The sequence below is a fragment of the Spea bombifrons genome, chromosome 2 (assembly GCF_027358695.1).
Source record: "Spea bombifrons isolate aSpeBom1 chromosome 2, aSpeBom1.2.pri, whole genome shotgun sequence".
NCBI classification, from domain to species: domain Eukaryota; kingdom Metazoa; phylum Chordata; class Amphibia; order Anura; family Pelobatidae; genus Spea; species Spea bombifrons.
The window spans coordinates 1,439,045-1,463,148 of NC_071088.1; the positions used below are offsets into that span (position 1 = coordinate 1,439,045).

A 24,104-nucleotide genomic window follows, 5' to 3' on the forward strand; every position below is an offset into this window, starting at 1 on the left:
AGGGAAGTGTAGAAGGGACAGGGGCTGTGAGGTTTGTTTTATCAGGAGGAATCCGGAATGCAGGAATGGAACACACCTGCTCAGAACAGAACACGCACAAGGACCTGGTGTGGGTAACAGGGCGCTTGGCAGTGTAGCTGTAAGCACGGGTGTGCAGAACGTAGCCGTTTAGCAGACCGGGGTCGGGGTGCCAGAGATACACAGGAGCCGTTGAGATGGCCAGGGTCAGGAAGCCAGTGGTTCTCAGAGTCGTTTAGGATAGCCAGGGTCAGGATGCCAGAGGTACACAGAGTCGTTTGGGTAGCCGGGGTCAGGATGCCAGAGGTACACAGAGTCGTTAGGATAGCCAGAGTCAGGATGCCAGAAGTACACGAGAACCGTTAAGCAGACCAGGGTCGGATACCGGATAAACATAGACTTGAAACGCGGAGAGGCTCACGAGATACAGGAAGCACCAGTATAACTGAGCACTGATGGAAAGGAGAACAAGGTTTAAATGGCCATAGCGACGCAGCGAAATCCAGTGGGCGGTCAGCCTCATAATTATTCATGAAACGGCAGCGCGTGAGTGGCTGCTTCATGTGCCAGTGAGCGGTGCCGGCGTTTCTGCCGGGAGGAAGATGACGACGTCCGGGACTTACAGGTAGGTGCATTACAGGGGCACTGTAGCAGGGACGGGGCACACGGCTAGGAAGCCCTTCAGGCAGGGCACACGGCTTAGAAGATCGTGAAGTCTGGGACACGCCGGGGTCTGATACATGAATCAGGATTGAGAAAAAAACCAAGGTCATACACGGGAAATCAGAAACAGGAAACCAGATCTGTAGCTGCACATTTTTATTAACTATGTGCTACAGTACAATAAATAAATACTTTAAAACAGGTTAAAGGATATAATGGAACATTTAAAATGATCAAATGAATTAAAACATCTTTGGGATATTCACGCAAGTAAAATGTTCCACATATTAAGGCACCAAAGTCTCCTTGCGTTCATTGAACCCATGGCTTTACAATCCTTTAAAAAGTGTGTGTACATACCACTTACAGCCATCTTAAGACATCTTAAAGGGTTTATACATTCTTTCTTAAGCAATAAAATATTCCTGGTCTTCCAAATTGCATCTTTTATACAATTTATCATAATCCATAAAACACGCGGCCGGTCAGCTGTGAGACAAAACAACTGTATAGCTTAAAAACCAAAGGCCACAAATCCATTCTAAAATTGGGCCTGCCTTTTCCCATATGTCCTGCGCATAAAAGCAGTTCCAAAATATATGCAACACTCTCTCTTATCTTGGGTACACTGATCTCTGGGGCACTTAGCGGTGGCACCAAGACGTCTCCTGCGCTGAAATTGTCTAGTTGGCAAACATTCGTGCACCACCTGCCACGCAAGATCTCTCTGAGATGGCTAGAAAGTGGCGACATACATTCTGCCAAAGTCTTCTGGACTCTACGAGAGATTATTGTGCCACTTGCTCAGTTTGTTCCTTTGATAATACAGCAGCAGACAACTTCTTTGGATTTTATAAAACATCCGGGCTGAAACCTCTGAGGTGATAAAATGTTATTGCTTTCCCTAAAATGACTGCTTTGGCGGATTTAAAAGCACAGGAGCGTTAAGAGACAGCGAGTAAAAGTTATATTTCCTAAAAATATGACCAGCTGCGTAGTGTAAAAAAGAAGCAAAGGTACATTCTTTGTAAACGTTTTTAAAATACGTAGTAAAAAACTTTATATATAAAATACGCTTCACATCAGGCATCCCCTGACCACCAGCTTTTGTTCTGTTAGCGAAAATCTTGGCCATAATTTTATAGTCTGCATTCAGAAGGGTGACAGGCCTCCAGTTCTAATTATGATCTATTACCCTTCTTAAAAACTCTTGTGACGCGTTTAAAACACCCGCGATGGAGGACTGGCCTTCCATTTCTAAAATTTGGTCTCTCTTTTGAGATATTTGTTTAAAAAAGAAGCGAGTGGACTTCTCCCCTTACTCCAAGCGCTTTACCTGGGCATTACAAATAATTTCTTTACCTTTAAAATCTAAAACCTTTTTAATCTCCTTCTTTAAATTAAAAATCAGTTTGTCAGTAATGCTTAAACCAGCCTCTTTCAACTTAAAAAAAGAGTTTGTAGACGCACATTACGATCTTTAAAAACTCGCTTGCGCTCTTTTTTCTTCCTCTTGCCAGCAGAAATAAAAAAAATTCTTAATCTTGGACTTCTGGTTTCCCACCAGTCCCAAAAAACTCTGACTTGGGTCTTTCTGGCGCCGCCATCGCCCATATGAGACCTTAGAATTATTCCAGAGTTGTTCATCTTCTAGTAACGATAAAGAGAGTTTCCACCATTTAGATTCATTAGGAGTTAAAAAGTTTGTTTTTAAAAGCTTATGGTCTGAAAACAAATCATCTTCTAAAAACACGTCCTGGAGATTACAACCAGAAAAGGACAAAACCAAAGCGGGAGCTGACCTGGCCGCTATACCACGTATATAACCCGGGTCAGAGGGTTTAAGCTGGCGAGAAGTTCTATCTACCTTCTGGTCCTCATCCCCTCCACTACTATTTTTACCGGTAATTTACAATTAAAATAAAAATATATATATATATATATATATATATATATATATATATATATATATATATATATATATATATATATATATATATATATATATATATGTGTGTGTGAGAAAAAACCCCAATATAAGGTAAAAAATACAAACACTAAATTAGGAAGCATATTTAAATTGTTTAAGTAACCAATAAAGTGCATATAAGGAAATAATAAAAAGACAAGGTATGTAAGGTAAAGTGGTAGAAAAACACTTGCATAAGTATATATGTCACTAAGGGATCTATACCACTTATACCAGATATATAAAATAAATGATAAATGTACCTCAAAAACAAGAGAATAAGATGAGAGAATAAATAAAAATGTATGTACCTGCATAGAAACACACTCTGTGCACAATAGCGCACCCGGCCGGGAAAACACAAAAGACTGAGGTGCTGCTAAGCAACGCGTTTCAGAGAGACCGTCTACAAGCCTCAGAGCTACCTCAGAGTGTCTGGAGGTACAAAGAACAAATGCCCCTTTTATCCATAAAATCACCTGAAAAAAAACCCGCCAAAATCCTCAGAGTACGAGGGAGGTAGTAACACTAAGGGTCGGTGACAAGGAGGTTCTAGCAGCTAAGATGGCGCGGCTGCTCTGAAGAAGCGGGTTTTGAGAAGTTTCTTGAATGTCGGGGGGGGGGGTGAAAGCTGAAGGTTCGGGGGGAGGAGATTCCAGAGATTTGGGGGCAAGGAGTGAAATCTAGCAGACAGGAAAAGAAGAGATAATCCTGGAGATTAAAACCAGAAGAGGACAAAACCAAAGTGGGGGCTGACCTGGCCACTAGACCACGTATATAACCCGGGTCAGAGGGTTTTAAATGCCTTCTTGCATCTTTCAATTTAAGATCAATGATAAAGTGTTTAAGTTGGCGAGAAGTTCTATCTACCTTCTGGTCCTCATCCCCTCCACTTCTATTTTCACCGGTAATATATCATTAAAATCACCTCCAATTATTAGAGGGGAATGTCAACAAAAATGGACAGAGCTAAATTATATATATAGAAACACTAATATAAAGTAAAAATACTGAACTAGTAAACATTTAATTTATTGGTTACTTAAACAATTTAAATAAGGAAATAATAAAAAGACAAGGTATGTAAGTTATATTCAAGTAAAGTGGTATATATGTCACTAAGGAATCTATACCATATCTGAAATGTTTCCAGATGTACAAAATAAATGTACTTCAAAAATAAGATTAGAGAATAAATAAAAATGTATGTACCTGCGTAGAAACACACTATGTGCACAATAGCGCACCCAGCCGGGAAAACACAAAAGACTGAGGTGCTGCTAAGCAACGCGTTTCAGAGAGACCGTCTTCAAGTCTGGAGGTACAAAGAACAAATGCCCCTTTTATCCATAAAATCTATATCACAAAAAAAACGTACACCTGAGAAAAACCCGTCAAAATCCTCAGAGTATGAGGGGGGTAGTAACACTAAGGGTCAGTGACAAGGAGGTTCTAGCAGCTAAGATGGTGCGGCTTCTCTGAAGAAGTGGGTTTTGAGATGTTTATTGAATGTTGGGAGGGAGGGTGAATGCCGAATCTTGTAGACGGAAAAGAAAGAGATAAGTGAGGAGGAGAGACTCAGCCCACAGGAGGAACTTAAGGATTGAGTAGGAGAGTACCGCATTTTTATAACTAACATACGAAGCTGAAACCATACATGCGTGTTATACGCCGATGAATCCTAGAGCTGCACGATTTGCAGTCACGTCTCCCTCCCTTCCGGTCCTGGGGAGGGCACGTGTTATACGCCAATAAATATGGCAAATATGTATGGAGGGGCAGTATATGAGAGTCAGTCTTATGTAGGGGCAGTATTATTGCAGGCAGTGTTATGGGGGGCCGTATAGCTTAGTACCAGGATTTTACATTTAATTCTAAAGGTAATTGGGAGCCAGTGGAGGATCACAGAGTGGGTTAGTGTTATTTTCAGATTGATGTTTTGGGCCCAAATCTCATTTTAGCCAGCATGATGGTCCCGTGTTTGAATTTAATCCAAGAAAACATTTTCAAAAACTGACCCAGGGTATTTCTGTAGGGGCAGATAGGCAAGTTTTGTGCAGTTTTTTTTTTTGCTTCCTTTTGCTCTTTTCAGCAGCAACTTCTGTCCAAAAGATCAAAAAGACGGGTCAGAGATCAAATAGCGGGTAATCCAGACAGACACCGCCGCCCAGCAAGGAGGGTAGATCCGGGACTGTGCAGGACTGCGGTTGTGGCCTGTGGTGTATTTATAGGGCTGCAGATCGTTTCATCTCCCCTCTGCTGGACGACCCCCTCATCAGATTGGAGGGCAGAGGGCTGTTCTTCCAAAACACAGACCCTGTTGCATATTTGGTGACATGAAAGGACGTTGGTGGCAATGTAGTTTTGGGGGGAAAGGTGCAAACAGTCGCAACTTTAGTCCCCGGCTTCGGTCTACTCCTACTCGGTAGATGCACACAGCAGACGGGCAGCGCAGCATGGAGATCGTCAGGGGCCGTAATCATCAAACTACCAGCCTTTATACCGACACTTTTGACTTCTGATGAAGATCTGCAACAAAAAAATAAAAATGGTCTGACCTCACATTACGATTTATCCTTCACATTAACATCAGAAAAAAAATCAGAGGATTTTTATTTGTGGCTCAAAGAATATGTAGGTAGCGGATATTTCCATTTTTAATATTTTTTTGGTTTAAAATGATATTTTTATGTACATCGTATCCCATGTTTCTGAAGAAATTAATAAAACATTAAAACCGTTCGGTGCTCGCAGATAAAAAAAATCTCTTTCTCGTTACCCTGAAATCGCAGAAATGTAATTAATACAGAAAGATGACAAATACAGTTTTATAATCGTCTACTTTGTCAAAAAGACTTCTTCCCAAATTAAAGCGTTTGCCGGAAGGAGATAAAGATCCTCAGCCTCGGAGATTTCATGTGAAATAAAAAAAAGAAGATTTTCCCCGGGATACAAAGTTACAGAAAATGAAATGAATGAAATGCTTGCGCTGAGACGCGGCCCGTGCTGCCGGTGTGGGGGACTCACCTTCGGCGATAGAAAATGTAACAGCCTAGAAGAACACCCGCTGTACAAATGATCAGGACGGATATCCACAGCCCACGGTGGCCTCGGCCTCCTCCAGATGCTCCGCTCTCTAGAAAACATAAAGAGCGCGGTTCACAGACACGGCGTAGGAAAGCACGGCGGGGTTTGTAGTTTCTCTGGGTTATAAAGTTGGTTTATAAAGAAAAGCGTTACTGGTTCATTTGGCTTTATATAAAGAAATAATTAGGGTAATAAATCCAGGAGATATAAATGTAATCTGATAACACGAGATACAACATTCATTTAGAGGCAGATCGAGACCCGGTGGGGCGTTGGGGCAGAAGGTCTGACCAGCCTTTTCTATCTGCCCCAATACACTCTATATGACCAGTCTGTAGATTTGTATATTTTGGGTAAAAATCCATCCGGATACATTTTATACTTTTATCTGAAGTTACTGTAAGATCCGAACAATGAAAGCAGTAGAAATTAAAGAAACGCACACATGCAGCACAATCATTTTCTTTGTAGTAAATCCGCTGGGGCCGTTTCCACCCCGGACCTGAGGCTCTTGTCTTTGGGGTAGTAAAAGGTGGGTAAAGACACTGGGTGGAATAAGCGCCTGTTATTATATGTCTTACAATCCTGGAGGGCTGTCACTTGGTAACATGGTAACCGGAATATATATTCAGGGTGATTCCGGACACTTTTCTTTCTTCTATTATTGAATTATTATTGCTGCCGTGGAAGTTATTTAAAGAGATCGCGCTCATCTAGGTTGATTCATATAATTTTCAACCCGGTAGCGGCCGCCTAGCTGATTAATGGCAGACTGCCCGGCTGCATTCACCTCATCGAGAACAGGGGGGGGGGATAGGGGGGGGGGACAGCCTAGGGGCCAAGTCCTACTAAGGGACCCAATACTAAAAGACCCCAAAACACATTAACTGCTTACTTTCCAGGCCTATCCAGGAAGAGAATAATACAAAACCCATAAAGATACCATAAAGACAGGACGCACGTTCTGCCTAAAGTACAAACCATACTGACTTTATGCAGAAATAAAACATAAAGAAACGTAAGGCTGTGGCCCGAAATCTTCAAATAAGCGCAGCCTGGGGGGGGGCAATTACCCTCTTGCCAGATCTCACATATAAGCAGCCCTTAATAACAGCAACCGTACAACGTACTGGAGTCTGAGCTCAGCGTCTCCATGACCCTTCATATCAGCGACAAAACAGTTGACTTAGATATACGACAAACATAATTATATGAAAGTTCAACAAATACAACAATGTTCAGAGCCAGATTATTCCCGTTGTTTTCATTCCCTACAGCGGTTCTGAAGATCGGATATCTATTTAAAACTACGCTAGAACTCGCTGCTGTCTTCAAACAACTCCGGAGTGGAACGTCCAGCAGAAAAGTTTGATCCGCTGTTGGTTCCCGCCGGGCATCGTCACAGAGTAATAACGCCAAGAACATCAACCAACCAAATAACATTACACCAGTCTTATGCTCTATCGCCTTTCCAAGTCTTTGGACCTGGGCAGGGAGCCGTGTATGTTATGTCTTTATATTCACAGAGCGTAATATAACGCGGACAGTCTTCATATCTGCACAGAGGAGCCTTAAACATAGCAGTCCTCGAGCATCTCTACAGAGTCCAACTTACCAATAACCGTCAGTCCGACCTCGATGTCTCTGTAATCCGCCGTGTTGGTCACTTGACAGACATAAACTCCTTCGTCACGATGCTTCACGTGGGTCAGAGTCAGGTCCAGTCTCCCGTTAGACAAGTCAGGAGACATGTTGGTGCGGCCTCTGTACTGAGGAGCCTGGTGCGTTAAATCGAATTGTCCTTTATTAAAGGTGTGAAGCACCAAGGATGGTTTTGTGCCGATCTTCTTCACCCATAACACCAGCAGATCCTCTGTGCCAGATATAAATGGGACTGAACAGGGAAGGACGGCGGTTCCATGAAGGGCAGCATTGACAGTCGGTACGGAGCCTGTTAGAGAATGAAAGCGAGACGGATTTAACCCCTTATGGACTGGACTCATTTTTTCTTTGTGTACCCTGTGGGACCGAGGCTGTTTTAACACTATTGGCAAGCTCGTGTTCAGCTGTAATTTCTCCTCACCCATTTAGTGAACCCACACATGTTATATATTGTCTTTTACAGGACATGATGGGCTTTCTTCAGATACCATATGTTTTGATCATATCATCTTATTTACTATAAAAAAAGAAAAAAAAATGGTGAAAATTTGAAAACCCCCCCACATTTTATGACTTTTCTTTGAAAAATCTTTTACTCACCTATAAAAGTAAAAAAACTAGCTACATAGATTCTACTATTTGTCCCGAGTTTATAAATACCCAATGTTTTATGTTTTTTGTAAATGATTGGGCAATAAGTACAAGTAGCGTTTTATGATTTCCAAACCTTTTTTCCAAATCTGGTCATCCTGCCTCCATCTCCTCTTTGGAACATCTTTGAAGCCGGTTAACTCAATTAATCTCCATCAAACCATATATTTTTGAAAAATAGACACCCCAGGGTATTTCAAATGCTGGTATTTTAACCCTTTACATACACTAATTTTTTTTATTTTTTTTTTCCTCTGGTGACATCACTGCATGATTATTTTTAAATGTTAGCACATTTGTTTTTAGCATTTATTTTTCTATATTTATTATTTTTTGAATATTTAACTAATCACATTGTGATTAGAAAGCTGGGCTCCATTGACTTGCATGGTTGAATGCAGTACCTGTATTTAACCTGCAAGTGGAGCCAGAGTTCTCTAGAGGGTCTGGAGACCTTCTGGTGAACTTTTTCAAGTTGACTGTTTTTTTTTACAGGACCGCCGTCGCCATCTTGCAGATGGCGAAAATCACTCGCTTTGGCGCTGTGACCGCTCTCCGGACCGCCCGTCCTGGGGTAAGTGTTTGGTGTCGCTGGATGCCTCCTGATCGAGGCATTCCAGCGACACAATTGAAGTTTAGGAGATGATCGTTGATCGCCTCCTAAACTATTTTAAAACGCGCGTCCGCCGCCATACAATGTATGGCGGATGTTCATGCCCCGGGGAGGGGCCAGACGTGGCCCCTGATGCCGATCTCGGCGTTACTGAATGCCTCGACATTGATGCATTACAGCAACCCTGTTTATGCATCGTTGATCACTTTCTAAGCATATTTAATTTAATGACCGTTCAGGACCGTCAAAGGTCGTTAAGTGACCGTTTTTGCATTACGGTCCTGAACTGGCAAAGGTCGTTAAGGGGTTAAAAACGTTTTTCCACAGAGACAAGACGTTCATTTGGAGTCCTGTCCAATATTGCCGCTAAATTAACTCTAAACACCCCATTAACCATAACTGCCCCTAAATTAACACTAAAGACCCCATCAACCATACCAATTTATTAGGTAATTTATCTGGAGTACATGCAATTAATTTAGGGGCAGTTATGGTTGATGGGGTATTTAGAGTTAAATTAATGCTGAGGACTGAGGGTTAATTTAATTAATTTAATAAAGTTAACTTAAGGTGCAGTTAGAGGTAAAGGGGGGCAAACTAAGGGGAATCTAAATCCTGGGGGCAGTGTGAACATTATTAATGTATTTATTTATAAAGGTATGGTATCAGTGATATTCTCTGAATGATCAGAATCCTGTAAGATCCGGATCACTGTAAGATTTGAATCTTTGAACGGTTCTCTGCCTTCAGTGACATCACTAGAGTAGGCAGGCAGGAGGGTTCATTGACTAATGAAAGGGACGTGTCACAACTTACCTCTCCGGGCGCCGTTCCTCGCATTTGCAGCATAACAGAAAACCTAGTGTAGCTGTTTCTAGCCACATGTCTCCTAGCAACCTGCGTGTGAGTCATAGGAGGGGGTGTGCCCAGGCTGGGAGATGACTGGGGGTGTAGCTGCCTGAGCAATCTCTAGTGCAGTTCCGGGGGCGTGGCTTGGCGTGTCTCCTAATTTAAAAGGCCTGCTGGTCTGCTGCACTTTACCCTTGTGTGGTCTTAGAGTCTGACGTGCTGCTCTCTGCTCCTACTTTGATTACTACTCCGTGTACCGAATCCTGGCTCGTCTGACTAACTCCTCTGTGTACCGAATCCTGGCTTGATTTTGCTACCTTCACTGTCCTCGCTACAGCCATCTACTCCTCAGAGACTGCCTTTATTATTTTGCCTATACCCTGTCCTCTGGCTGCTCAATATATCTTCGGCCCTTGGTGTTCCCTTTGGGCCTTCCCATTCGGTATCTTCAAGTTCCGGGGTATAGGTGCGTGACAGGACGGGGCCAATTGTCAGTGTGCCTGCACGGAGGGACTGGGAAATAGTAACTCCTGTGAGTCACACGGAGTGATCTGAAGATTTGGATCATGAATCGGATCATTTCAATGAACGACTCGAAATGATCCGATTCACCTTAATGATCCGATTCACTTTAATGATCTGAACTTCCCATCACTACTCTGGGTATCTAATCTCATGGGTTTCTGACTGTTACTAATTTACAATGGGGTCAGCACAGTTATTTATCTGGGAGCAGTGTAGGTTATGTCTTTATATTCACAGAGCATAATATAACGCGGACAGTCTTCATATCTGCACAGAAGCCTTAAACATAACAGACCTCGAGCATCTCTACAGAGTCCAACTTACCAATAACCGTCAGTCTGACCTCGATGTCTCTGTAATCTGCCGGGTTGGTCACTTGACAGACATAAACTCCTTCGTCACGATGCTCCACGTGGGTCAGAGTCAGGTCCAGTCTCCCGTTAGACAAGTCAGGAGTCATGTTGGTGCGGCCTCTGTACTGAGGAGCCTGGTGCGTTAAATCGAATTGTCCTTCATTAAAGGTGTGAAGCACCAAGGATGGTTTTGTGCCGATCTTCTTCACCCATGACACGTACAGATCCTCTGTGCCAGATATAAATGGGACTGAACAGGGAAGGACGGCGGTTCCATGAAGGGCAGCAGTGACGTTCTGTACGGAGCCTGTTAGAGAATGAAAGGAACATCACGTGTATTAATATTACTCCGCGGCATTAAATAATAATAACAGCAACAGAGAGAGACGGATTTAAAAAGGTTTCTCCACAGAGACGAGACGTTAAATGGGAGTCCCGGAGTGTTATGAAGATAAACCTGCATAGTATTCTACATACTGTTTAGTGAATAGCATGTATATTACTTTACGTATTTACTTATGATGTCATATACTTTTCCACTTGGGCACGAGGCAGAGTAAGACCCATTTCTGCTGCAAGGATTTGCCTTCCCTCTTACTTTTTTTCTGATCCAAACATAGATCCGCAGCCATCATCTGACAGCGCCGGCCATCTTTACTCTGGGGTATGACACCTGACTACTTGGTCATCCACACCAAAAAATGTGGAATCACTCCAAAATAGGCAAAAAGTTAAACTTTTTTTTTTTTTTTTTTTTTATTCTTTATTCTGTTAAAATAATTATAACAAACAATTGACAAAAAAGTTACTTCTATAAAAGTTGAAATAACTTACAATATACTTCTTACAGTATTCGTAAATTATAACTGACTGAGGGGCCTACATTTTTGGCCAAGTATAAAGGTTGAACTCACCACCAGAAAAGGAAAAAAGAGAAAAAAAAATATGTAGGATATATATTAAATTCTCAAGAATTCCCTAAAATGTAAGTGTTCCAACTAGACCAAATTTTGTTATAAAAATCTATGTTGTTTCGAAAGAAGTATCTCTTTGAAATAGCCTGTATTTTAATTTGATTAGAAATTTTGTCCAGTAATGGGATGTTATGGCTTTTCCAATTTGGAGCAATACATATTTTACATGCCAATAATATATTAATTAACAAGGTTTTATTAAATTTAGATATTTGCGGAAGGTCTAGATGGAACATAAAGATTTGAGGCGTCAAACAAATCCTAATACCTGTGACTAATCGAAATAAAGAGCATACTAATTCTTTAATAGGATTAAGGTTATGACATTATGGCTAGGTTTCCACTTGGGTTTTTGTCCTGCGTTTTTTTCTTGATGAAAAACGCCAGGAAAAAAGCCAAGAAAACTGCCACTGCATTCTCCTGCGTTTTGGCGTTTTTTATGGAGTTTTTTCTGGCGTTTTAGCCTTTCTGTGGAAATTGCTTTTTTTGACCTTAGGCAGTTTTTCCAGCCTTTACAAGTTAGATGTTTCACCCGGCTAAAAGGGATTAGGATAAATGGCAAGTATCTGCCCTCTCCTGATGTCATTTACTTGGTAGAGTTCTACTTAAACGCCCCGGCGGACCCTTTTGTCTCTTTTCTGTGGTTTGTAAGGCATGCTTTATTCCGAATGTCTGCTCCTCTAAGAAGATTGGCCCCAAATGATGGTGCAAATTGTTTGCTGTTGCTTTTGACACGCAGGATCCAGTTGATGCGTCATGTATGTTTGTTTGTTTGTTTGTTCCAAATGGTGTAAGATTCAATATGAACTTTGTTTTGTGTGAAACTGTTTGTTTCCAGCCTATTTCTTGTAGGACGTACAGATACTGGGTCCATCCTCTGCATTGTAACTGTGGGAAAAACGCCATTAAAAACGCCAAGGCATAAAACCCACATGGCTTTTTCATGGCGTTTTTTCTCTCCCATAGACTTCTATTGGAGAAAAACGCCAGGATTTCCTTGCAAAAAACGCCAGAGCGTCAACAACCTGCGATTCTGAAAAACTGCCACAGAGCCCAAAAAAACAGAAAAACGCCAAACAGGACTGAAAAAACGCCAAACAGAAAAACGCCAAGTGGGAATGGCATTTTGCGATTTCCTATTGAAGAACAGCTAACATTTGGCTGCAGCGTTTTTTCACAAAAAAAACGCCAGGTGGCGCTATTGGCGTTTTTAGCAAAAAAAAACCAAGTGGAAACCTAGCCTATGTCATATCTAGCCACATTAGTTTGAATGGATCAATGTTGTTACTAATATTTTTCTCCGCACTATACCATCCTAAATTATGTTTAGTTTTAATTCCCCATGCCAAAGCGTGAGATATAAATATATAACTTTGATTATCAACACAACCCAGAACCAAACCAGCTTCTTTCGCGGCTGCAGAGGGTGTGCGATGGGAACGCTGGCTCTGCTGGACAAAAGAGTAGAGCTAGAGGACCACTTGGATACACACCGCGCATGCACTACCCCCGGCTTTGCAGTATTATTAATAATTAATGGAATCCATTTATTTTGTGCATCGTCACAGAGTAGTAACGCCAAGAACATCAACCAACAAAATAACATTAAACTGTTAAACATCTTATGCTCTATCGCCGCTCCTTTCATCTCTTGGTCAGTAAAAGGTTAATGTCCTCCTTCCCAATTGTGATCAATTATTGATTAACTCAAAAAAATGAGCAGCTTTCTGCTGCAGACTCAGTAGGACTTCAAATGAAGTAGTAGGCAGTCTGTCGAGCTTCTCCAATCCACCCCAACCTCCAGAGCAGCGCTAATTCAAGGCAATTTCCAGTCAGAGTGACTTTTCTGCCCCAGTAGTAACTCATTTACACAACTTGTAGTGCAGGCGAGGCGCTGACGCAGAGTCTCAGTATAACTGTCTGACACTCTGGGGATGTCATGGGTTTCTGACTGTTACTAGGTTACAATGGGGTCAGCGCGGTTATTTGTCTAGATTTATCCCTTCCCCTTCAAAACACCGATTGGCCAGAATAAAAAAGTAAAGCAATTAACCCACAGGCTGTTAAAACCACCAATCACAGCCACAACCAATGAGACGGCCGATACACTTCATGTAATGATTTCGGCTTCTTCTATCAATCGCTCATTCTGTGCCCTCCTAGAGAAGAGTTTTATGGGGGGCTTTACATTTTCATGGTATCCCTTTACAAATACATGGAGGGGGTTTATAGAATCTCCCCATATGCATTTATCCATTTTCCTCCAACTATGTTCCATGTGGCTGATATATTTGGCAGCGGGGTCTGTCACAAGGAGACAATAGTATCGGAACAAAGGGTCAGAGTAAATTTTTATTTAGTGTGCTGAATGCAAGGGCTGCCCTGTCAGCAGAGCAGAGAAGAGGCTTCCATCTTATCACTGAGGAAGGGAAGCCTCTTACTCTCCACTGGGGCGGCTTAAACTCCAGTCTGTCAGCCCCTGGGAAACCCCACTGACGGTATTTCAGTCTCCTTCCAAGTTGGCTCTTGCCAGGATCAATCCCTCCAGGTAGGCCTCTTAGAACCTCAGACCTTGCCCATATTTAGTCCTGCAGCACGGCGCTCCTTCCCGTCTCTCAAAATGGAGTCTCTTACATTCTCCTCATGGATCTCAGGTCACCTGACCTCACCTCAGGAGTTGCTTAGGCCACGCCCCCTGCTGCCCACCACTGTACGCAGTCCTAGTGGTGCAGCATTTGTGTGGCTGAGGGTGATGTGCGTTACAATGCAGTACACAGAAACATGCTTGTAACACAGGGGGTGCTACATTATGATGCAGTAATCCACAGGATACGCAATCAGGGCCACGAAAGCTGGGTTATAAAGGTCCTTGATTACAGGTGTGTCAGAAGCAGGTAGACATCTTATATCCAGTAATCACACACTGGAACAGGCGGGAATCGTAGTCTGATACAAGAAAAAGGTTCCGTCCCCCTGTCTCACGCACCTCTGCCCAGCATGCAGGAGACATCTCCTCCCAGCGAGAGTCAGGAGAAGCCCCGCTGCAGGCACGCCCCCGATAGGCAGCAGGCACGCCCCCGATAGGCAGCAGGCACGCCCCCGATAGGCAGCAGGCACGCCCATGATAGGCCCGGGCCCTATTTTTTTATTTGTTTATTTTGAGGAGACAGCTATTGTTTCTGGTATTGATGGATTCTTACCTTTGCATGGTGCCCAGGGAAGCAGGAGTAGCGAGACAGCAATGCCATGGGCCTGAAAAAGAAAAATTACCATATTACAATTTTTTTGGTTTTTTTTTTACAGAATTTTGAGTTTAATTTAGAAATGTAGTTACATAAAAATGTAAAAGTATTTAACCTGTTGGCTACCATATAGACATACCGGTACGTCAATAACTGGTGAGGCAGGATAACCCTTAGGACCTACTGGTGTGTCATGATTCTCTAGCAGAAGCAGAAGGCATCCTACTGACAGACCAAGTGTAATGGTGTTCTGCACAAGTGCTGAAAGAGGCAAATGCCATAAGGGAATACCATGTCCATGAAAGGGTTACATGGTCTGCAACAATGCTTAGGTAGGTGGTACGTGTCAAAGTAACATCCACATGAATGGCAGGACCCAAGGTTTCCCAGCAGAACATTGCCCAAAGCATCACATTCCCATAGTGCATTCTGGTGCCGCGTGTTCTCCAGGTAAGCAACGCACCCGGCTATCCATCGGCAATGGACAGTGCAATGCTCTGCGTGTTCTGACACCTTTCTATTAGAACCAGCAGTCACTTTTCCAGCGATTTGAGCTGGTCAGTTGGATTTGACCACACAGGCATCAATGAGCCTCAGCTGCCCATGACCCTATTGCTGGTTCACCACTTTTCCTTCCTTTCCTTCCAGCCTTATCCCCTTCACCTGTCAGTGCGCAGAATGCTATGGCCGATCGCTGTGTATTGAGACAGTCTATACATTACTGTTTTGGGCCTAAAGGTTAGAGAGAGAATAAACCTCCCCTAGGTTAGCCCCCCCGTATTAAGAATTTTAACAAAAGATGATTGCATTTGTTTGATCAACTGTTTTTTTTTTCGTTAGAACTACTTTAAAGTAGGCAATATTAACAATCTTTTTCAGGGGGGGCTGATTACTGATTATGATAGCTCAGCGTTAGGTTTTATTTCCTGATCTATCTTTTAGCTTTGTATAGCGTTTCCAGGGCCGACCTCAGGTGTTCAGGCGCCCTGTGTGGACCACCCCCGAACTCCACGGAACAGAGGTAGAGCTCAGCGGGACAGAAATTTCAAGTTTCAGTTGGGGGGGCAACCCATATGTATTCCCATCCTCATGCATACAAAATAGGATTGTGAATACCGCCTCCTGTGTGATCTGACTATTAGACTAAGATCCAGATCCCCCGCAGCGCTGCCCCGACTACACACCAGGGAGTCAGAAGCACCCGTATGTTTGGGGGGGGAGGTGTTAAATGGGGGGCATAAGGCATTTCTGTAGGCAGAGTGCTCTATGTTATGCCAGAGTGGGTAATGCTGGGTTAATGCACGGCTATAGGGGGTAACAGAGAAAGTGATTCTGGTGTAAAGTTTGGAAATGGTGAATTCCATTACTGTGACCCCCACTTACCCAACACAACGCCTTCATTTCAGAGACAGACATTCTGCGAGCTTCCATTCCTTCCGAGTATTTGTTCCGAGCTAAAAAAAAAAAAAAAAAAAAAAAGGGTGTTTTTTTTTTTACAATATTTTGGAGAAAATAAGAGATCGCTTATCCTTCCGGGATACTAAAGGTTAAACATGCAAGGAAAACAATACATTTTTTGTCACTGAACTAATATTTTTAGAAATGACACAGAGCAGATGGTGTGGAAGAAGAGGGCGACAGACACCAAAATGGGGAGGATTTTGTTTACCTTTTTTATGATATAATAGGTATATTTTCTGTGTTTCTAATGTGGCTGCCTGGTGTGTAAATGTCATCACTCTCAGCCAATTCCTGTACATGTATGGGTTCAAGATGCATTGTCAGTAAGAGGCTAGAGCAAGGGAGGGGAACATCCAGCCCGCAAAATCATTTGGTCTGGCCATGCCAAGGAAACCGCACACGACTGCCAAGACTATCTTTAACTCAGGGCAAAAGGAGCAGCTGGCCCTTGAGCCTCCCATGGTCACTTCCACAGGGACCGCTGCTTACGTCTGGGTTGCTCGCACTTAGTGCGAGCAATGTGTCTTGTATGGCCAAGTGGATGGTGGAATCCAGTGGAGTCACGTCACGCTATGTCACATGACCCTGCTGCATTCCTGCTTCCCCTGGGTGGTAAAAGAGAAGTTGTTCGCACCGAGTGCCAGCAACACAGAGGGAATCAGCGACCCCCGTGAGCAGCACAGATAAATCTGCAGTTCAGGTAAAGTGATAGAAGAGGTGTATAAATTAGTATGTAGAATTGAGTGAATGAGTATCTAAATGAGGGAATATTTGTGAATGAGTATCTGTGAAAGAGGGACTTAATGAATGAATTAATATGTGTGTGATAGTATGGATGTGTATGCAGGGAAGCATTGCATAGGGAGGATGTTTGAGGAAAAGATGCCACAGGGGGGCTTTTGACAGGTTGGGTTGCAGAGGGGCTCATGGACCAGGGATTTGGGATTGCTACATTCCTTTGGATTATTGCATGGGCCAAGTACCCAGGATTATGTGGGTGTCACAAGGCCAGGCTGCCAGGAATATCATCCAGATTTAGCTACCAGCAAACTCCAACCCGCGCAGCCTGGTGACTTTTACCGGTATATTAACTTCTTATCGGAAAGTACTATGGCACACTTGTTGGCACCTTCTGGTGCAGTTTATCCAAGTCATGGAGCACATTGAACGGCCCCATCCATCATTAAGCTTTTGGATTTCTTTTTTGGACTAATATAAGACACCTGCCCTTCCAGACCCTCACCATGACTGTTAGCTGTGTTATCTTCACAAAAATTGTTGCATGGAAAGAGTTAAAATATATTTTCATTTTGATAGGATCCGGGCTTTGTCTAATTCGATTTTCCAACTGGAATTGCTACACAAAGCGGTCCCTACTCCCTCTGTACAGGTCCAGCTAGACACACTGCGGCTACAACTGTCTGATCTCCTTGACTCTAAATGTCAGAGAGATTACCTAGCTACCCGACGGCTTTTCTACGAGATGGGGAATAGGCCGGGGAGGTTGCTGGCTAGGGCTTTGAGGGCTAAACGGGCCTCTGGCTTTATCCCTAAGATTCGTGACGCTCGTGGTAAACTACATTATACAACACAAGCAATCTCCAGATGTTTTCGGGATTATTATCGCGAATTGTATAATTTGCCCGCGGCAGATCATCATGGGCGCTCTCGCGACTCCCAACTGGGATCTTATTTAGACAAATTCCTCCATCGAAAGCTTAGAGCCGAAGACGGTTTGTCCCTGGAGGCTTCTATCAGCTTAGCAGAGGTTGAATCTGTAGTTAAATCTCTCCCGCTGGGTAAAAGCCCGGGACCCGACGGGTTCACCACTACGTATTACAAAAAGTTTTTACCGATCCTGGGCCCGCAATTGGTTACGCTCTTTAATGACCTCGCCACTGGCTGCCCTCTGGACCCTCAAACTAACCTTGCCCATATAACAGTCATCCCAAAACCGGGTAAGGATAGTGAGTTGTGTGGCAGCTATCGGCCAATCTCGCTGCTAAACGTGGATCTTAAGATCCTGGCAAAAATACTGGCCACTAGGCTACAGCCATTCCTTCCGTCCTTGATCCATCCAGATCAAGTGGGATTTGTCCCGGGCCGGGAGGGCAGGGACAATACTATGAGGGTCATTGACCTTTTGTCCTTAGCAAAACACTCTAACGCCCCTTTTGCATTGGTGTCGATGGATGCAGAAAAAGCATTCGACAGGGTGGCCTGGCCTTACTTATTTCGGGTGCTGAGAGGCATAGGTTTGGGCTCAACCTTCCTACATCTAGTCGGTGCTTTGTACACCTCCCCGTCGGCCCAGATAAGAGTTAATGGGTCCCTCTCAGAACGATTCACACTGTCGAATGGTACCCGGCAGGGTTGCCCTCTTTCGCCCCTGCTTTTCATCCTTGCACTGGAACCTTTGACTAACGCCCTACGTGGCAATGCTGGGATTAAGGGGTTGGAGGTGCAGGAGCAGACCCATAAACTTTCGGTGTTTGCTGACGATATGTTGTTTATGATCCAGGATCCTCTCACTTCTCTTTCTTGTATAGTCTCGGAACTGAACCGCTTTCGTGTCCTCTCGAATTATAAAATAAATATTCAGAAGTCCGAGATTCTGGGTCTTAATATTCCTCCTGCCTTAGGAATGCAAATTAAAGCTTCGTTTCCCTTTCGATGGTGTGTGTCCTCCATCCGATACCTGGGATTGCAACTTTCGCCCGACCCCTCCCAACTAGCCTCACTGAATCATTGGTCCATCCTCTCGTCGATCACTGCTGACCTTCGTAAGTGGGCATATCCACACATCTCGTGGTTCGGTAGGATGGGTGTAGTCAAAATGACTATCCTTCCTAAACTTTTGTATCTACTACAATCCTTACCCATATACTTGCCGAAATCCTTCTTTAAAGCCTGCCATAAAGTGTTCCGCACTTATATATGGGGTGGCAAGCCGGCTAGGCTGGCATTTGCCCATTTGAAGGTGGGGAGGTATGGGTCTCCCAGACATTATATTATTTGCGGAGAGTGGTGGAGTGGTCCCGTTCTTTGCCCAAACCGTGGTTGTCCATCGAAAGTCAATTTTTCCCGCTGCCTCTTCCCAATGTCCCCTGGCTACCCGCGTGCCATCGTCGCCCCTTAATGCCTGGTCATCCTTTGATCGCCCCGACTTTGAAGGTTTTGCGGAGAGCAATCCGAGGCCAGCCCGTTGTGCCCTGTCCTGGCCCGCTTTTGCCCCTGACTGATAACCCCGACTTTGCTCCAGGTATGGGTCTTACCTCCTTGCGCCCTCTTGTTCCGGCAGGCCAACGGACACTCCGGTTTTGTCACATTGTCGACCTAGGTGTGCTTCGATCTCTCGAGGTCTTGTCGTCTTCTGGAACTGATACGTTCAGTCTCCGCTTTCTTATCCATCAACTCAAACATTTCGTCTCCCCTTTACTTTCTGACCCTAACATGACCAGGTCTCTTTCCCCCTTGGAACGGTTGTGTGTTGCGAACGACGAACCCCAACATCTTTTGTCGCAAATATATGCCTCTCTGATACTCACCTCCGCAGATACTAAACCGTATTATATGAGCCTGTGGGAGAGGGATCTGGGAATTGCCTTAGAACCGGAGGATTGGGATAAGATTCTCTTACTGACGCATAAGGGGTCAATTTCCAGTAAAATTCAGGAATCCGCCTTTAAACTACTGGTTCGATGGTACAAGGTTCCAGCTGAATTACATCACTACCTCCCGCAGGTGTCCCCTCTCTGTTGGCGATGTGGTTCTGCCCCAGGTACTTACATGCACCTTTGGTGGTCGTGCCCTCTTATCCAGGTGTTTTGGGATGTGATTTTACAAGTTATTCGTATTGTTGGGGATCCGGGTTTCCAGGCCTCTCCTGCAGCTTTTATCCTCCATCATAACGATATATCGTATGGCAGTTATAAAGGCTCACTCACCTTCCATATAATTAGTACGGCCAAGTCGGTCATACCCAGGTTCTGGAGACAGTCCTGCTCTCCCCCTATCGGGGCATGGCTTAGTAGCATGTCATTCGTCTGTCAGATGGAACGTTTGACTATGTCCTCGAGGGGTTTGGCCAGCGGGAACACATCGAAGTGGCTCCCTTGGCAAGATTTTGTTGCATCTTCTGCCTTCCCGGAGATTCTGGGGGTTCACACTTAGATGGCTCTCGCTTTTGTTTTGGTTTTCTCAACCCTCAAGATGAAACCTCGCAATATCCGTTACCCACTCGGTGTCTCCTTGCTGCCTTCCTGTACTTCTCATAACTGGGAGGCCTATTTCCATTATGTCCAGCATCTGGTAAACTACTACCAGCTCTTGTCAGTCTTTTTTTGGCTCGCCTTGCACCAATTAATTTGTTTGTTTTGTTTATTTTTTCTTTCGTTGGTTCAGTTATTTGCTCCGTTTGTTGTCTCACCCAACAGGGCTTGACTACGATACTTCTTCGGGATTGTGACATTATTGATTACCTGACGTGATCGGCTAATTTACAAATGTTCGTCATGTTTATTATTGCGTCATTTATGTCGGTCTCTGCCGATCCTTTGCCTGTCAAACATCTCGCCTGAACTGTATTGATACCTCGTTTTGTACTTTGCATCAAATCTGTACGTACAATTACTTGATACTTCGGTTTTCCCATGTATCGTATTTTTTATTTCATCTGTCAATAAACGGAGAATGAAAAAAAAAAAAATATATTTTCATTTTAAAAGCCCATAGTGTGCCTAGTTTTTTTAAAAAAAAATGTATGATTTTAGGGGTAAATTGAACTGGCCAGCTTCAAAGATGTCCCAAATATGCGAATTGGGCACACACTGACCAGATGTCCAAATGCCCAAAAATATACACCTCACAAAGGTGGTCTTTTACCTCCTAAATAACCCAAAAGATCCACGCATGTACTCGGGAGATGTTCCTGAACACATATTGAGATGTTTGACACGGACATACACCAGGAGCGGTAAATTCATACCTGAAGTAAAATGGAAAAAAACCACACAAGAAAATACTACGGCAAACTGTAACAAAGGCTGGTGGTAAAATGTCTGCATGTATAGAGTTAAAATATCAGCATTTATAATACCCAAGGGTGTATATTTTTCAAAAATATTTGATTTCATGGGGTAAATTGAATTGGCCGGGTTCAAAGATATCCAAAGTAGGATATGTGTGACAAAATACACAAAAAAGGGTTGGTGGTAGAATTAGTGCATGGAAAGGGTTAACATACCAGCATTTGAAATACTTTGGGGTGTCTAGTTTTCAAAAATATGATTTGATGGGGTAAATTGCATTGGTCGGCTTCAAAGATACCCGAAATAGCACACGGGGCAGAATGACCAGATTTGGGGGGGAAAAAAATGGTATTGAAATAGCAAAAACGCTACTTGTATATATTGCCCCATAACATGCAGAAAAAAAGTGAGAATTCTTACCTTTGAATTCCTTTTCCTTGTCCATTTCCAAGGTGGCACATGAGAAGAGAAGGCTCGGCCTACCAGGTAGGGCAGGAAACACTATAAAAAAGGAGACCTCCCCCTTCCTCCCCAGTGTGGTTAAAAAGAAAGACTCAGACAAATAATAGCCAAGCAAAAGTAAATGTAATGGGTGGGAGTAAAAGTGTGCCACCTTGGAAATGGACAAGGAAAAGGAATTCCCAGGTAAGAATTCTCACTTTCCTTGCCATTCCAGGTGGCACATGAGAAGAATTAGCAAGATAGGGAGGGAAGGATTCCAGTCTGCAGGACATGACGATCAAATTGAGACTCAGAGAGATGAAGATTCAGACTGTAGTGCCTTATGAACGTCGCTGCCTTGCAACAGAGATGGATTCACCCCAGGAAGTCGAGACGGATCTGGTCGAGTGTGCCTTCAGGCCGGAGGGTGGTACTCTTCCCGCGGAGATGTAACATAAGGTGATTGCGTCCTTAAGCCAGCGGCTTATGGAAACCCTGGATACTGAAATGCCCTTGCAGATCCCCGCAAAGGAATGAAAGAGAGAGTTGGATTTCTTCCAGGCAGACATACGCGAGAGACAAGACAGAATACACCTCCGCAGGTCTAGCGAGTGGAGTTCCAGCTATTTGGGATTCTTGGGATCTGGACATAAAGTAGGTAGGACGATTTCCTGATCCGAATGAAAAGGTGAGACTACTTTAAGGAGAAACTCCGGTGGTAAACGGAGGATAATGCAGTCCGGCAGAATCCTGAGAAAAGGTTCCACTCTGGAGAGAGCCTGGAGCTCACTCACCCTCCTAGCAGAAGTGAGGGCTACTAGGAGGGCAACCTTGTAGGTGAGCAGCTTCAGAGAGGTATCCTCTAGAGGCTCAAAAGGAGACATGATGAGTTGGTGCAACACGAGGTTAAGGTCCCAAGGTGGAACCGACGGACGGAGCCTAGGGCGAAGTCTGCACATCCCTTTAGAAAATCTGGAGATCCAGGGATGGGAAGCCAAATTGGAATCCAAGAAGTTGCTCAAGGCCGAAATCTAGACCCTGATAGTAGCAGGTTGTAACCCTTTATGAAAGCCATCTTGAAAAAAGCGCAGCACCTCACGGATGGATGGAGAGTATACTTCGTGCACATTGCACCGGGTGAACGTTTCCCAAACCTTCTGGTATTTAGCAGCCGTAGTTTTGTTGCGGCTGGAGAGAATAGTTTTCACCACTGATGAAGCTAATCCCTTTGAGGTCAGGATTTCCCTTTCAGAAGCCATGCTGAGAGGTTGAACCGGGAGGGATCTGGGTGGAGAACAGGACCTTGAATGAGAATATCCTTCACCTGAGAAAGAAGCATGCGCTCGTCTATGGTCAGGTTGGTAAGGTCCGAAAACCAGATTCTTCAAGGCCAGAAATACACAACCAGGATGACTTTTTGAGGGTTTTCCCAAATCTTCCAGAGCACTCTGGAGATAAGGGGAAGCGGAGGAAAAACATATGCGAGATCAAAGTTCCAGGTCTGCGAGAGTGCTTCCAGGGCTCGGGGACAGCCGACAGGTGAAAGAGAGAAAAACTTCTTTACCTGTTTGTTCAGATGCATGGCCATCAGGTCTATCTGAGGAGTACCCCATTTCCTTGCGATGAAGACGAAGACCCTTTTGTTTAAGGACCATTTTCCCTTAAGTACTGAGTTCCGCCTCCTGATTCAGTGAACCCTTGAGAGAGTGCAGTGGCCGAACTCCGCCCATCGGCAGATCTCAGCGGTAAGGGTCTGCAAGTGCCTACTTCTGGTGCCACCTTGTTTGGAAAGGTAGGCCACAACGGTGACGTTGTCTGAAAGGATCCTGATGGACTTGTGTAGCTCTAGAAGATTGATGTGCAGGTCTGATTCTTGAGGAGACCAAGTTCCCTGGGTAATATTGCTTCCCATAACAGCACCCCAGCCCAGTCTCTCGTCTGCCAAGAGAGTCCCTGGGAAAGATTCTTGGCTGTCAGCTCCATCGGAGTGATTCCCGAACGAAGGGAGAAAGTCGGACCTTCTTGTATAAGGACATCCTGGAGCGATCCAGTAGGAACTGTTGAAGAGGTCTTGTGTGAGCAAGTGCCCAGGGAACCGCTGAGATGGAGGAGGTCATTAGAACGAGCAATGACATGATGGATCTGATGGACACTGACTTGTTCTTTAGGACCGTGTGCGTGAATTCCCTCAATCTTAGGATCTTGTCCCGAGGGAGAAACGTCTTCTGTACGTGTGAATCGAGGATCATTCCCAGAAAGGTAAGACATCTGTTTGGAAGTAACTGTGACTTTAGTATGTTTACTAGCCATCCTAGGTTGTGGAGGGTCCTGATAGAAAACTCTAGATGGGACTGGAGCAATGTTGCCGAGGCCGCTAAGAGGAGCCAATCGTCCAGATATGGGACCACCTTTATGCCTTTTTGTCTCAGGAAGGCCACGAGCACCAACCAAAAGGAAGAGCCCGAAACTGGAAATGTCGAATACCTTGAGGCAATGGAACGGCCAGACGGAGGAATCTTTGATGGTCTCTTCTGATGGGAACATGTAAATAGGCATCCCGCAGGTC

General features: G+C 44.1%; 1 protein-coding gene and 1 long non-coding RNA gene across 2 annotated transcripts in view; both read right to left on the minus strand.

The window, feature by feature from the left end:
- Window positions 1-24,104, minus strand: part of LOC128473014 (hemicentin-1-like) — a 281,136-nt gene that overhangs the window by 252,357 nt on the left and 4,675 nt on the right. Inside the window, exons 2-4 of the mRNA XM_053455039.1 lie at window positions 15,990-16,060; window positions 14,565-14,616; window positions 7,353-7,688 (exon numbers count right to left, since the gene is read on the minus strand). Of these exons, the coding sequence (XP_053311014.1) occupies window positions 7,353-7,688; window positions 14,565-14,616; window positions 15,990-16,037 (436 nt within the window). The 5' untranslated portion in view covers window positions 16,038-16,060. The remainder of the gene's footprint in view (window positions 1-7,352; window positions 7,689-14,564; window positions 14,617-15,989; window positions 16,061-24,104) is intronic.
- LOC128473032 (uncharacterized) lies at window positions 2,045-3,620 on the minus strand. Its single transcript, XR_008346242.1, has 2 exons — window positions 3,521-3,620; window positions 2,045-2,548 (listed from the first exon to the last, which is right to left on the minus strand). It is a non-coding gene; the product is annotated as an uncharacterized LOC128473032 (long non-coding RNA).